At 41.1% G+C, this 14,230-nt stretch overlaps 1 protein-coding gene and 1 non-coding gene across 4 annotated transcripts in view; one reads left to right on the forward strand and one right to left on the reverse strand.

Moving 5' to 3' along the window:
- Positions 1–14,230, forward strand: part of THADA (THADA armadillo repeat containing) — a 365,800-nt gene that overhangs the window by 182,658 nt on the left and 168,912 nt on the right. For all 3 annotated transcript variants that reach the window (XM_017544862.2, XM_017544859.2, XM_017544860.2), the window contains exon 30: positions 11,935–12,103. In XM_017544862.2, coding sequence (XP_017400351.1) covers positions 11,935–12,103 — 169 coding nt within the window. The remainder of the gene's footprint in view (positions 1–11,934; positions 12,104–14,230) is intronic.
- LOC119473649 lies at positions 1,897–2,000 on the reverse strand. The gene has a single exon (XR_005202855.1). It is a non-coding gene; the product is annotated as a U6 spliceosomal RNA (small nuclear RNA).

Here is a 14,230-nt window from a genome sequence, read left to right on the forward strand (position 1 = left end):
ACCCTGGCTGGAGTACAGTGGTACAGTCACAGCTTGCTGTATCCTTAACCTCCTAGACTCAAGTGATCCTGCTGCCTCAGCCACCTGAGTAGTTAGGACTACAAGTACATTCCACCATATTATTGTTTTTTTGTAGAGACAGCCACTTTGCCCAGGCTGGCCCAGGCTGGTCTCAAACTCCTGGCCTCAAGCAACCCTGCTGCCTTGATCTTCCAAAGTGCCGGGATTACGAGTGTGAGCCACCACGCCTGGCTTTGTTTTCTTATTATTCCAAATCTATTTTGGAGACAAGTCTTTTAGACATAGATTTCTTTCTTTCCCTGGCATGTGGCACCAGAAAAATTAAATTGCAGCAAGAAAAAGTATAATTATACTTACGGAAGTATTTTTTTGACTGGCAGTGTAAACATGGGCACTGGGATAACCAAAGGAGGATGTCAGACTTTCTCAGGGGGTATTTAAAAACTGACTGACAATATTCTGTTTGGGATACTGTAGGCATGCTGAAATATGACTCAACTTACCTAATTGCAGTTTTCATTTGAGAAAAGATACCTCGAATGAGTCTATTGCTAATATCTCAATATCGGTTGCTCTTTTGTGTCATTTTTCCAGGCCAAAAAACCAATTTTTGGGAATTTTTCAAAACTTTCCTCATACTTTATTATTTTTAAAACTCATTCTTTCTGGTTTTATGAAGTGTTGCTGTGAAACATGAGGAGGGTCATTCAGGGGCATTAATTAGCTTTAGCAAAAACAAATTGTAGTCTCTGCAAACCAATCAAATTAAAAGAAATCCTCAAATTTCTCTCATATAGCAGTAGCACCAATCATTGTTTTAGTTGATGGCATTGGGAAGATTCAGTTAACCCTCTGTAGATGCAAAATAATTAGTGAGATTCTAGAGAAGAGGTTCTACATGATGAAAGGAGTTGGAGGTGTGCGTTAATGACGAGATTCTGGTAAAAAAAGAGTAAAGGGTGCGTTAACGACTGGATTCCAGTATTATTAATGAAGAGTTTTCCTGTGTGTAGAAAACACTGGTCACTTGTCTGCAACTCCACGGAGGCTCAAACTAGAGAAAATTGGCTCCAACTATAGAAAAACTGAGTAAGGTTAGTGTTAGACATAAAACTTTTATTGGCTGGGCGCAGTGTCTCAAGCCTGTAATCCCAGCACTGTGGGAGGCTGAGGCGGGTGGATCACGAGGTCAAGAAATCGAGACCATCCTGGTCAACATGGTGAAACCCCGTCTCTACTAAAAATACAAAAAATTAGCTGGGCATGGTGGCGCGTGCCTGTAATCCCAGCGACTCAGGAGGCTGGGGCAGGAGAATTGCCTGAACCCGGGAGGTGGTGTTGCGGTGAGCCGAGATGGCGCCGTTGCACTCCAGCCTGGGTAACAAGAGGGAAACTCCGTCTCAAAAAAAAAAACAACAAAACTTTTATTATTAGCATTAATATTACGAGATTAAGCAATGGAGCAAGTTAAGAGAGGTCATAATGATATTTTAAAATAAAAAAAGATAGCTATCTGCCTGGAATGTTTAAACATCCATTACTGAATTTTGTTATTGAAGGTGACTTTAGAGGTCACTTATTCTTACAGACTTTTACGGATGAGGATGTGAAAGGACATTATGTAACTTGCTGTGGCCACATTGTTAGATACTATTATTTTAATTTGAAGATATCTTAAAAGTAGCCTTTCGTAAGAGACTTACGAAAGGAAGGAAACCGTGTAAGTGCTTCTGCTTTACAATAGGTTTCACTTCACCAAAAAAGTCACTTAAAGCTGATGACTGTATATTTTTTCCTAAGCCCATGAAGATTCTGCCAACGTGCTGACATGTATGTGTCTTTTCTTGTCATTACAAATGCTGAAGATTTTTATTTGGGCATTTCAAATTTGTCTTTAAATAAATACTATGCTTTGCGCAGGGGCCATGCTAATCTCGGTATTGTTCCAATTTTAGTATATGTGCTGCTGATGCGAGCACAAAATTTTTTTTTTATTTGATTTTTTTTTCCATTTATTTTATTGCATTTTAGGTTTTGGGATACATGTGAAGAACATGCAAGATTGTTGCATAGGTACACACGTGGCAGTGTGATTTGCTGTCTTCTTCCCCATCACCTACATCTGTCATCTCTCCCCTTGCAATCTCTCCCCAACTCCCCACCCCCCACCATCCTTCCCCTATTTCTCCCCAACTGACCCCAATGTGTGGTGCTCCCCTCCCTCTGTCCATGTGTTCTCATTGTTCAGCACCCACCTATGAGTGAGAACATGCGGTGTTTGATCTTCTGCTCTTCTGTCAGTGTGCTGAGAATGATGGCTTGGTTTCCAGGTTCATCCATGTACCTACAAAGGACACAAACTCATTGTCTTTGATGGCTGCATAATACTCCATGGTGTATATGTGCCACATTTTCCCTGTCCAGTCTATCATCGATGGGCATTTGGGTTGGTTCCAGGTCTTTGCTATTGTAAACCGTGACAAGCACAAAATTAATAGTATTCTTTGAATGACTGTTGAATGACAGGTAAGTGATTTGACCTGAGGTGGTCAGTACTGATGGAGGATATCAGGGGACACTGCCACAGCCTTTGTGAAACTGTCGCAGTCTGACGTGGAGTTCTTCATAAACTGTTTGTTGATGGCTGCAACTTGGTGGATGACTTGCTTCAAAGTCCTGGTGATTAATTTGTCTTCCTTAAAGATAACATTTTATAAAGCTTTAGGCTTTGTTTTGTTTAACATTAGTTAGAACAGGAGGAAACATATTTAGACTACCAATTCCTTATGTATGAGACCTGCAAATATAAGTTCCAGCCATTGAAATTAGTGGGATAAATTGCCTGTAAAGGTTTCCTCATTCATTATCACAATAACAAAAATATTGGCACAGGGCATTTTATTTGGTTGTGGTTACATTTTATTTAGGACTTCATCATTCTTTTTATGTTCCCACCAGACTACCTAGAGTGAAAACTCACATATATTTATATTATACTATGTACTTTATTTTAAAGGGTTTATCTGAGTACTAAAAATAAGAGAAAATATTTTAAAGTACCTAGCACATTGCTTGGCATCTGACAGACATTCATTAAATGTTCTTACCTTCAATTCCTTTTTTCCTTCCTTCTTTTAGCATGGATATCAGAATCTTTTAGAAATGTAACAGATTCTTGTCAAAAGGGAAGTTAATAAAATTCATGTATGTTGACCATTCCCTTGACTCACAGGATGTTTAGATTGTCTAAGATTTTAATATCATTTCAGAGATAATCACCTGAAAAGTTAAATTGATCAATGAAAAATATACTCAGCACCTATGATTTGTCCAGTCTGGGGCTAGAAGTAGGGTGCTTTGAATACCAGAATAAGAATATGTATTTAATGTGACAATAGAGAGCTATCCTAGGTTCTAGAAAATTTGAAAGCTAGAAAAAAGTTTTTTAATGGCAATAAAAACATTCCTTTCTAAACCTCCTATCTATATGTAGTAGGGTTACATATTAATAGGGTTTACAAAAATAAGATGGTAAAGTCTCTCTGTTCCTTTGTGTAGTGTCTTAAAATCACCATTCATTTGTTTGTGAACTGAAAAATCAATCACTATAAATATGGAATCTCTTGCTCTAAAGGATAATGGCGTGAGTTTTAACTGTATTAAATCACTTTGAGAACTTGGCCTTTGAGCAGTGACCAACACCAAAGGAAAGCCAGTCTGTTACTGATTTCTCAGACCCATCCACTGCGTGCAAGGAAAGGAGGAGACATGCTGAGAGGCCAAGTATTATTATGTTCAGCCCCTTTAAAGACTCAGTGGCTGCCTGAATGTGCTCATTTCTTGGTTGTTTGTGGAGCCAGAGCAGAAACATCATGAAAGGTTTCGCAATTGAGACGGATGTGCTGCTCTTGCAGTCTGCATATGCTGCAGCCCAGCTCCTGCCTTGCACGCAGCTCATCCCAGCCCAAGAACCCCAAGGGTAGATCTGGAATACTTTTCCAGATGTTGCATGAGAAGAACAGTAGACCAGAGTGTGGCTCGTTGGTACAGGGTCAGAGAGAAACCCCTCACGTAGGCTGGGGGGGAAGATGATGCCAACATTTCAAACTAAGTCTAGGGGTTATTTTTATTTGCTTAGGAAAGACATTTTCTATAGCTTCCAATGTCTTTGTATGTATTTTGCTATGAATTCTTTTCCATGTTTTTCCCAGAGTCAGGAAAGAATTATTGCTAAGGTATAGCACACTTCAGTGCCCCTGAGAAAAATCTCCTTCCCAGCTGTCTAAAACGTTTGGTTGGGATCTGAAAATTTTGGTTTCAAATTATATTTTTTGTTGTCTCAAAAAATGATGAAACATTTAATGAAATTTCAAATGAAATGTAATTTTCATTCTCTACATTTTGATCAGCAGGTAACCAGAAATCAGCGTTCGGAAATTATGCATCTTTTCATTTATTTAAGAATATTTCTAATTCTGAACAATTAAAGCACATTGTTTACAGAGCTTTTAATGTAACTACCACATTGTATACCTTCACCTCTCCCTGTTGGAAAATACCCTTGCCTTATTTCCTAGCACTGAAAGGAATGGTATGAATGCAGGTAGCCATAGCCATTGCATCTGATACTCAGTGTTTCTGCCATCAGGTCACTGAATGCCATGCGCACTTCTTGCTGGGGCAAGTGGAGGGATGCCCAGATGACGGAGGCTGATTTCTAGTTCCCAGCAGCTGATATTTCACTGGAATGAATAGTCTGTACCCTGTCAGCCTGGGTCACTGGGAAGCAGTGTGAAGGTGACCCCAAGAGCGTGCTGTTTTCTGAGGCTTAGACTCTGTGGTTGGGCTTGTCTCAAGTGGTCACACACTACAGTTTTCAGATGTTCTGTTGTGGCTTATGATTGTTGGCATTTCTTCCTAGAGTTTTTTTTAAGGGTTTAACATGTTGCTTTGAATTAATTTGCAGAGAGCTTTGAGTGGCCCGATAGATACATATTTAAACTAAACATTCTATCTGAAGTTACTTTGTGTGTATGTCCATCTGCTATGGAAATGTGCAATTTTTAGCTTAGCTACTGTCTACAACTCTTATTTCCTCCTTGCTACCCAAACCAAGGATTCTAAAACATCAAACTTCAAAAGCCCCGAACTCATTACTTTTCTAAGAAATATATTTCAATAAATCCATGAGCTATGCAGAGAGCAAGCTTATAGTCAGTGCATCTTCTATGTGCTAGCAGTTTGAGTTGCAGGAAAAGGAGCAACTAGTTCAGGTGGTGGTGGTAGATCCTTTGATGAATGGAATGTTGGCATAGGAAGAACAAGTAGAGAGTGGCAACCTTGGCCATCACTGAACTCACCTGAGAATGTGGGAAAGGGGCTTCAGGAATGCCACATTTATAACAAAAACATATTTAATGGTTACAGGACATGCAGAAATATCTGCTTTTTCCAATTCACTGGATATGGACGTTTTAAAAATATATATATTTTGTGTGGTTTCTCTCTTTTATGCATATGCACATACCCATATGCATATGCACATGTGGGTACATGTATGTGTTTTCCTGAAGGCAAGGTTTGAGACTGTGAACCATATCCTACAAAAAGAAAAAGAAGTCTGGATATAATAATGGTAGAGTTGACAGAAAATAGACTTGGTCCCTGCACCAGGCGAATAAACCAATGAGTTTCACATGAGCAAGTTGAATAGGCCCCAAAGAAACTCAAGCCTCCTCTCCTTTCCAACTCATTTAGAGGGGAGACAGGTGGGTCGGCCTTTGTGAGCACTGGGAGCCTGTTTCATACAGGCCAGGCTCTGTTTCCTCAGCCATTTGTTGAGACAGAGAACACTAGGACAAACAATTTGTAAATATGTATAAAGGTTTATTTTCAAATTATTCCACCTGCCTGTCTTCAAGGCATTTTATTTTCTTGCATTATTTCATTTAAGTTTCACAACAGCCCTATGAAATAAGCCCTCTTCCTTTTCCCCATTTATAGAAGATAAAAATTTAGGAGGTTTACATTTAAAGTCACACACTAGTAAGTGTCAGAAGTCGGATGTAAACTTAGGTCTGCTGGATTCCAGAGCATGTTCTTAATGCCTGTCTATGTGCTCTGTGGTAAAGAACTATGAAGATCCTGTTTCTGTTCTCAAAGTCATTTCAGTCTAGCAGACGTGATGATGCCTGAGAGCTACTTTGGCATAGGTCAGTGAGCTGCACTGCCTGCTATGGCAGAGCTCAATATGCAGTTGCAGTAGGCAGAGGGAAGGAAGTGATTGATTCTGATCAGAGGAGGTACAGTAAAGTTTCCCAAAAAAGGTAATACTTTAGCAGAGGCCAGGCACTGTGGTTCATGCTTATAATCCCAGCACTCTGGGAGGCCAAAGTGGGAGGAGCGCTTGAGGCAGGTGTATGAAACCCTGTCTCTACTTAAAACAAAAAAATGAACTAGGTATGGTGGCATACGACTGTAATCCCAGCTACTCAGGAGGCTGAGGTAGGAGGATCACTGGAGCCCAGAAATCCAAGGCTTCAGTCAGTTATGATCTTGCCACTGAACTCCAGCCTGAGTGACAGAGAGAGACCCTGTCTCTAAACAAAAATGTAATACCTTAGCATAGTTGAGAAGATAAAGAGGAGTTCCCCTCTTCATTACAAGAGTACAAGAGTAAAAGGACATTATTCTAGAGAGAATAATATTCAGTTGGCTTGCCAACAAAAGATATATAGAAAGAAAGATTTTTTGAAAGGAGTGTAATCCAGAGCCTCAGCCTGCTGTGTCTCACCCAGCCTTTAGAGACGGCCTGTAAGGTAGGGTGGTCTCAGCTTTCGGTTGTCGGTAGATGACCATTTCCCAAGAGCTGACAGCCGTGCTGTAGGACAAACAGACCATAATGGCATGGCTGGCATTGTTGAGTAACTTTAGTGAGACGTTTGATGGGGTATGTTGTGGGGGAATGGGGTCAGGGTCAGACATAGCTGTTTTGGATTCAGCCCAGCTCCGAAGATGCTAACCGCTTGGTTAAATAGGGACATCTAGAGCAAGTAGATGGTCCTTTTCATCATTGGCAGAAGTTTGGGGGCCTTTGTTTTGTACATGGTACAGCCTCACCTGAAAAGTAAGAAGCAGGACTGGAGGTAGGCCCAGAAATGGGGAGGAGCTGGGCCCAGAAATGGGGAGGAGCTGGGCCCAGAAATGGGGAGGAGCTGGGGGAATGTTAATGAGGTAGGATGGAAGAGGATTTTGGCTGGATCCTGAAGCCATTTGGAGACTTTGAAGCCTCTGGTTCCTGTGACCTACGTGAACTTGCCCAATGCTGCTGAGCCTTAAAGTTTCCTCCCCCACATGGCCTACAAAGTTTCTCTGTCACTCTGGCTTGTCGGATTTAAATGAGATAGTGTATCCAAAGCACAGAGCCAGTCCTGGCACACAGTAGTCACTTAATCTCAATTCCCTTCCTTTTTGTCTGGGTGCCCTCAGGAGGAGTTTGGGTTCACATAGGGAAAGGCTCAGGCCCAGGAAGTACTTCTTTCTTGCCAAACCCAGGTCCTCTCTGCCTCTCCCCACTTAGGCACAGCTGAGCATGATCTTCTAGACCAGCCCCCCCCCACACACACACACACAGGTGTTGCACTTACAGCAGCAGCAGCAGCAGCAGCTTGTGTTTACTTCCCAGGGCCTGAGAATCATTGGCTAATTCTTTTATCTTCTGCGCTAGACTGTAGGTTCCTTGTGGCCTAGGCAGTGATTTTTCTCTCATATTCTCTGGTACATGACCCAGTGTGTACTTGTGCTAGGTACTCAGTAGATGTCTCTACAGCTGTGGGTGAGCAGAGATAGTTTTGGTGATGTGCAGCCACTTACCTTTGAAACCTTTCAGAAGAGAACAGATTGTGAGAGTAGATATGAGAAGAGAACACTTGGAAAAGGCTTAGCCCTAACTCTGTGAAAGGTGGTGAGGTCAGCATGATCTCAGCAGAATGGTCCTTTTTTTGCCCAGGATACTGCATTCTGAACTCTTCTGGTTCCTGAAGTTTTAAGTCCAAGGGTGTATTTTGCCCTCATTTGAAGGTCTTTTATCTGTTACAGAAAGTTGTTTCAGCTCTGCCTCCCACTTGCCTTTTCTGTGCCACTCTACAGCTGTGTATGTCTCCGCGGATACCACAGATTTGTGATGAGCAGGCTTATATCCCTCTAAGCTGGTGGTTCCCTGTGAGCAGTGTTCTTCTCCGCTGCTGTGTCACATGCAGCAGAGCACACACCTGACAGCCGCGTTGTGTGGTCATTGGTTTGTGCAAAGGAGCGAGCAATGGGAGGTTCTCCACCTGGGTCCGGGAAACTCCCCCCACCCCAAGGATTTTGGATGTATGTCACGAACCTGAAATTACATGGGAAATTGTGTGTATATGTATATATTGATAAATATATTCGTCTTGTGAGAGAGCCCATAGTTTACATTAGTTTCTGAAATATTTTCATGATCCTTAAAAAGTTAAAAAAAAAAACTCACTCATTTAGAAATTTTCCACATATGTGTAAATTACAGTTTATGTTTTTGTTAGCTAGGAGATATTTTTGTGCTCCCTTGATTTCCAGGTGTGAGCTATAGGTTGGGGTAGCCAGAGAGCTCTGGATCACAGTCTGACTTAAGCGCAGCGTGCGTATCCTGGACTTAGCCCTCAGAGAGCCCACTTAGCCTTTCTGAGCTTCATTGTATTTTTCATCTGTTAATTTAGGTCTATAATGTCCTTTTGTGCTACAGGAATGTTGCATAATAAGGAGATCACCGATGTACAGGAGTTTTATCAACTGTCAAGGGCTATTCAACTGTGGGGTGCAAGTATTCCTATTAAAAATGTGTCATGTCTCATGTCACACAGTGTCAAGGACATGGTAGACAGTCAATAAACATGTAATTAAAATGAACATGGAAAGGGTTTATCGAAGTGAGAGGGCTAGAGGTTTCAAGACACTGGCGTCTGCGTACCTTGCAGATTCTGTGGAGGATCTAGTATTCAGGCCTAGAACGCATTTTCAAGGAATGGTAAAAGAGGAAATGACCTTCGAGACCTTAAGTGTATTTGTTTCATTTTATGGAAGAAACTGAGACTTAGAGAGATAGGAGCTATCCCACTTACTTCAGAAGGGCTTAAGACTCTTCCTCATCACTTTTAATGGTGGCCTAAAAAAGACCCTCTTAGCCTTCATATTATCAACATGTTGTCTTACCTTTTTAAAACAGCGCAGAATTCACCACGTGGTCTTAATTCTCTTTTTGGGGCCACTTACAGGCCTGTAATTCTTGAATACACTGGTGCTATTACTAGACACAGGCACAGTGCATTCTTGGAATGTTTTCTTAGATGTCACATCAGACCACTGGGTAGAAAGCATTGCCACCATTCTCAGCCGTACTGAGACTCAGAGAGGTTACCATGACTTGTCCAAGTCACAGAACTCAGTGTCCAAAGCAGAATGAAAATCCAAGTGTTCTAATTTTCTATTCTTATAGCACTAGGTTCTAAATGTTCTCATCAGACCCCTCCTTGCCTCCAGTAGGTAAGAAAACAGTAACCTAGAAATTTTTTTTCTTAGTGTTTATATATCTATATAAATTCGTCTGTGATCTAATCTTTCCATCCAAAGAATTTGTAATAGAAAGGATTTTGAAATAATATTTAACCATTGCTTTATAATGAATGTTAATTAAATATCGCTTCAAGAATTGGCTTCTTTTTTGGTAATTGCGTTACTTTTTTGAGGAGAGGTTTTGTTTTGCTTTTTAACCTGGTTGTGTGTATTTGGAAACTACCCTAACACAGGGTATCCAAAAGCAGAAAATTCTGGCACTTTCCCCACTTTCCATTCTTCCTCCTGTATGGATGCCAGAATCCTTTGGGAAATCATCATTTACAAAAGTCAGGAGCAAAAGGAGGAGCATTCTTTAGTGTACGGTTACTGCTAATTGGAAACTAAACATCTGTAACCATGTCGGAGTTATTTGTATTTGAAAAGAAACATTTATATACAAGAGTCCTTTTGGTAACATAAAACACACTGTAACACAAAGTTGTGTGTATTGGAGAGGTGGGGTACAGACCGTAGGAGAAGCTTCCAACAAATGACTGTGCTGTACTGAGTGAGGTCATCTGCTAATTAAATCTCAAAACATTTTCAGAGGTTTTTTTTTGTGTGTGTGTCAAATGAAGCTTTTCCCTGACTCCCACCCCTACCATTCCCTATAGGCCAAAGCAAATATTTTTCTGTATTCGCCAATTATGGATTAAACATTTAATCATTTAAAAAGAATAACCGAGAAAATGGATGAGTTGTGGGGAACTGTCCAGCTATCTACTGTAACCATAGCTCTCTGTTTTCCCACAGAAATGTGAGGTGACTTCTTCTCCATCCTGAAACTATGTGTGCTGCTGGACCTACCTGACAGACCTAACTGCCTTAGGGGGGACAAAATGACACTTTTTTTTTTTTTTAAACTTACTCCATACGTCTTTCTTCTCTTTCCCTACCTCCGCCAACACCGTGATGAAATTCTGCTCAGGCTCTTCTATTTGTATAGAAATTATATCTGTTTTTCTGTTGTCACATTAAAATAAATGTTGGCAATAACCTCTAGGGAGTTAGGAACATTGCTGTAGTAGGGCCCTATCCCTCTACTTCCTAAGCCAACATGGCCATGTGGCCCTAATGGCCTAGTTCTTACCAAGTAATTCCTTTGTAAACACTGATTAATTTTGAAAAAGTCAAGAGACCATCTCTTTTTCTCTGCAGAGTCTACCCTCTTCTGGTCTTTCCTGGTTTTGTCGTCTAAGATATTTCTATAAATTGAGTTACTTTTTTAATTGGATGAAAAATCATGAATTCTTGAGAGTTCTAGTCAAGAACTTATTTAAGCTGGTACTTAACGTATTGGACTTTCCTCTCAAATCATCAATCTCTTATCTGTGAAGGCTTTACAGTGCACAGTTTCAACAAAATGTTTATGGTCTTTCAGGTTCTGAGTGTTTATAAAGTCAAGAGGCTTTAAATGACCTGACTTTACAATGACCTTCCTAGAATCTCAAAATAGCATTTGTCCAGGACTTTTATTCCTCCTCTTTGGATGTGAGTCAGCCCAGAGGCAAGGATTTGGTGATTTGAAGGTCTGTCTCTTATTCTCTTAACAGTAAGTTCAGACCATGTACTATGCCATCTGTGGCACTCCCCAGTGTGGCCCCACCCACTTCTCAGCCTTAACTTTTACTGTTATTCATGAACCTCTGCATTATTCAGACATATCTACCTATACCTTGAATATTTCTACCCTTGCTTTATAGCACTTTGTCGCTGGTTGAAATGACTTCAGATTTTTCTTGGCCTACTTGAATCATGCTTGCTTTCCTAAATTCCATCCTTCTTTTGATTTTCTATAGTTATAATGTCAAGGTCACTTGCTTCTCACTTTTCCTACACTGTCTCGTACTTTTGGTCATTTTTTTCAAATGTACTTTTCCTCTGGCCAACCCAAGTATGGGCTCTTCACAGACAATGGTAACTGCCTTATTTTTTATGGCACTTATCATGATGCCTTTGCTTATCATAAATACACAATGAACAGGTAATGAGTAAGTTATTTTTTGCTACTCTCTGTTTATTGTCTTATTTCCAAGCCTGCCTATATTTAATCTTCATGATAAAGAATTACGGATGCTAATGATGTTTTTAACCAAAGCAAATTCACCTGTAGAACTAATGCAGAAACAAAACATCATTTGGAATAAGGAGCGGCTCCTGTCTTCCCCCAGCCCCTGGATGTTCCAACCCAAGCTAGATAGAATGTTAAGTGTATACAAAGTCCCAGTTGTGAACATGACTGTAGAATGGTCTTGTGTTTTTATTTCTCCCCAGGTGTGGTCGCTCACCTGTCTACCACTCCCGTGAAATGGCAGCTCGTGCCTTGGTCCCATTTGTTATGATAGATCATATTCCTAATACCATCCAAACTCTGTTGGCCACACTCCCCAGCTGCACTGACCAGTGTTTCCGGCAAAACCATATTCATGGGACACTTCTCCAGGTAAGTAAAGTTGCTTTGTGTGGCTTCTGTCAAACATCATAAGATGAACTTTGGTTTCTCATGTACTGTGAGCTGGTGAAGATTTGATACACAGGCCTTTAACTTTATCAATAGAACTTTTTTTTTTTTTACTTCTGAAAAATCAGGTATCTCCTAGTTATGCTTTTCTCTCCTGAATACCACTACAGTGTTACATTGTGATTCTCTCAGATTTTTTTTTTGTAATACACCCTGTGTTTTCTACAGTACACTTTCTCCCACTTGGCCTTACCTCTCTGAGCCAGATAAAACGTTGTCTTTTCCATCAAGTATGCCTGCAGAACATTTTGGGCCACTACCTATTCAGAGTGAAACTGAAAGCATTTCTTGAGAGAGGGTAGCCTGAGAGGCACAGGAAGAGTTACACCCATCAGGGAGAGTCTGCCCTGTGGCACAGCACCTTAGTATGAGGAAGGATTGAACTTTCCTGTTTTCCCTGAGCTACCAAAAAAACTTAGTATTTTGAATAAATGTAAAAGTTTATTGTTTTTAACCTAACATTTCTTCTAGAAAAAAGTAACATACAAAAAGTAAAGGAGAAAGAGTCTTTTTACTGAAACTATCCTATTTTAGCGCTGAGTTGAGGACAGGTAATATTGGTGAGGTCTTCTGTTCACATGGCTGCTATAGTCGCTCACAGGCATGGGGCTAGGAGTGGAACATAAATGTCAGGTCATGTTCCTGATTTATGAACAGAGTTGAGAGACAGCCTTGAGATCTCAATACATGTTATAAGCCTGAGCTTGACACTGCTGACATGGCAGGCAGTGTGTGGAGTGATTAACAAGATGAAACTCTGGAGCCAGACTGCCTGGGTGTGAATCTCAGATCTACCCGTCATTACTTACACATCTGTGTCTTCATTTTTAAAATGAGGATAATAGTATCATATACCTCACAGGGACTTTGTGAGGACTAAATAAATTAATACATATGACGTGCTTAGAATAGTGCCTGGTGCACCGCAAGATATACAGATAATCATTATTGTTCCTATTACTTTAAATAGACCTATACTATAAAGAAGACTAATTGTTTCGTAATTAATTTCCCCTAGGTAATAAGAATGCAAGATAGAACTTTTTTTTTTTTCTGAGACAGAGTCTGTTGCCCAGGTTGGAGTGCAGTGGTGCAATGTCGGCTCACTGCAAGCTGCGCCTCCTGGGTTCGAGCCATTCTTGTGCCTCAGCCTCCCAAGAAGCTGGGATTACAAGCCTGCCCCCATCCCCCATGCTCGCTAATTTTTGTATATTTAGTAGAGATGGGGTTTTGACATGTTGGCCAGGCTGGTCTCAAACTCCTGACCTCCAGTGATCCACCTACCTCGGCTTCTCAAAGTGCTGGGATTACGAGCGTGAGCCACTGTGCCTGGCCGTTCCTTGGTTGTTTTCTATATTTAACAAATATTTACTGAATGTCTACTACATACCACTGTGTCACAGTTCAGCAGCAATAAGTCATTTTTGCCTTGAAGGAGCCAGAAAATAAGCAATCACAATGCAGTGTGCTAAGTGCTGGGTGAACACATAGCAGGACCACCAGACTGGTCTGGAAAATCAGGGAAAGTGTCCCAGAGGAGGCGACATCTAAGTAGAGGCTGAAAGAGGTTAGCCGAATAAAGGAAGGGAAGGAGTCTCCCATGCAAAGAGAGCAACATACAGGTTCCCAGTGCATGCGACGGCAGCCTGGGTGGGAGCTGCTGGTTTGGGTGGGACTGAAGTTCTAGGTTGGCAGTTTTCAACTTAGTCTCGGGACCTGTTTACATTCTTAACAGCTGTTGTGGCTCCTGGAGAGTTTTGTCTATCAATGTTTAATTAGAAAGCAAACTTGAGACGGGCTGGGTGCGGTGGCTAATGCCTGTAATTTCAGCACTTTGGGAGGCTGAGTTGGACAGATGACTTGAGGCCAGGAGTTCAAGGCCAGCCTGGCTAACATGGCGAAACCCATCTCCACTAAAAATGCATAAATTAACCGTGTGTGGTGGTGCACACCTGTAGTTCCAGCTATTTGACTTGGAAGGCCGAGGCACGAGAATCACTTGAACCCCAGAAGCAGAGGTTGCAGAAAGCCAGGATCATGCCACTGCAC

The sequence above is a fragment of the Cebus imitator genome, unplaced genomic scaffold (genome assembly GCF_001604975.1).
Source record: "Cebus imitator isolate Cc_AM_T3 unplaced genomic scaffold, Cebus_imitator-1.0 Scaffold172, whole genome shotgun sequence".
NCBI lineage: Eukaryota > Metazoa > Chordata > Mammalia > Primates > Cebidae > Cebus > Cebus imitator.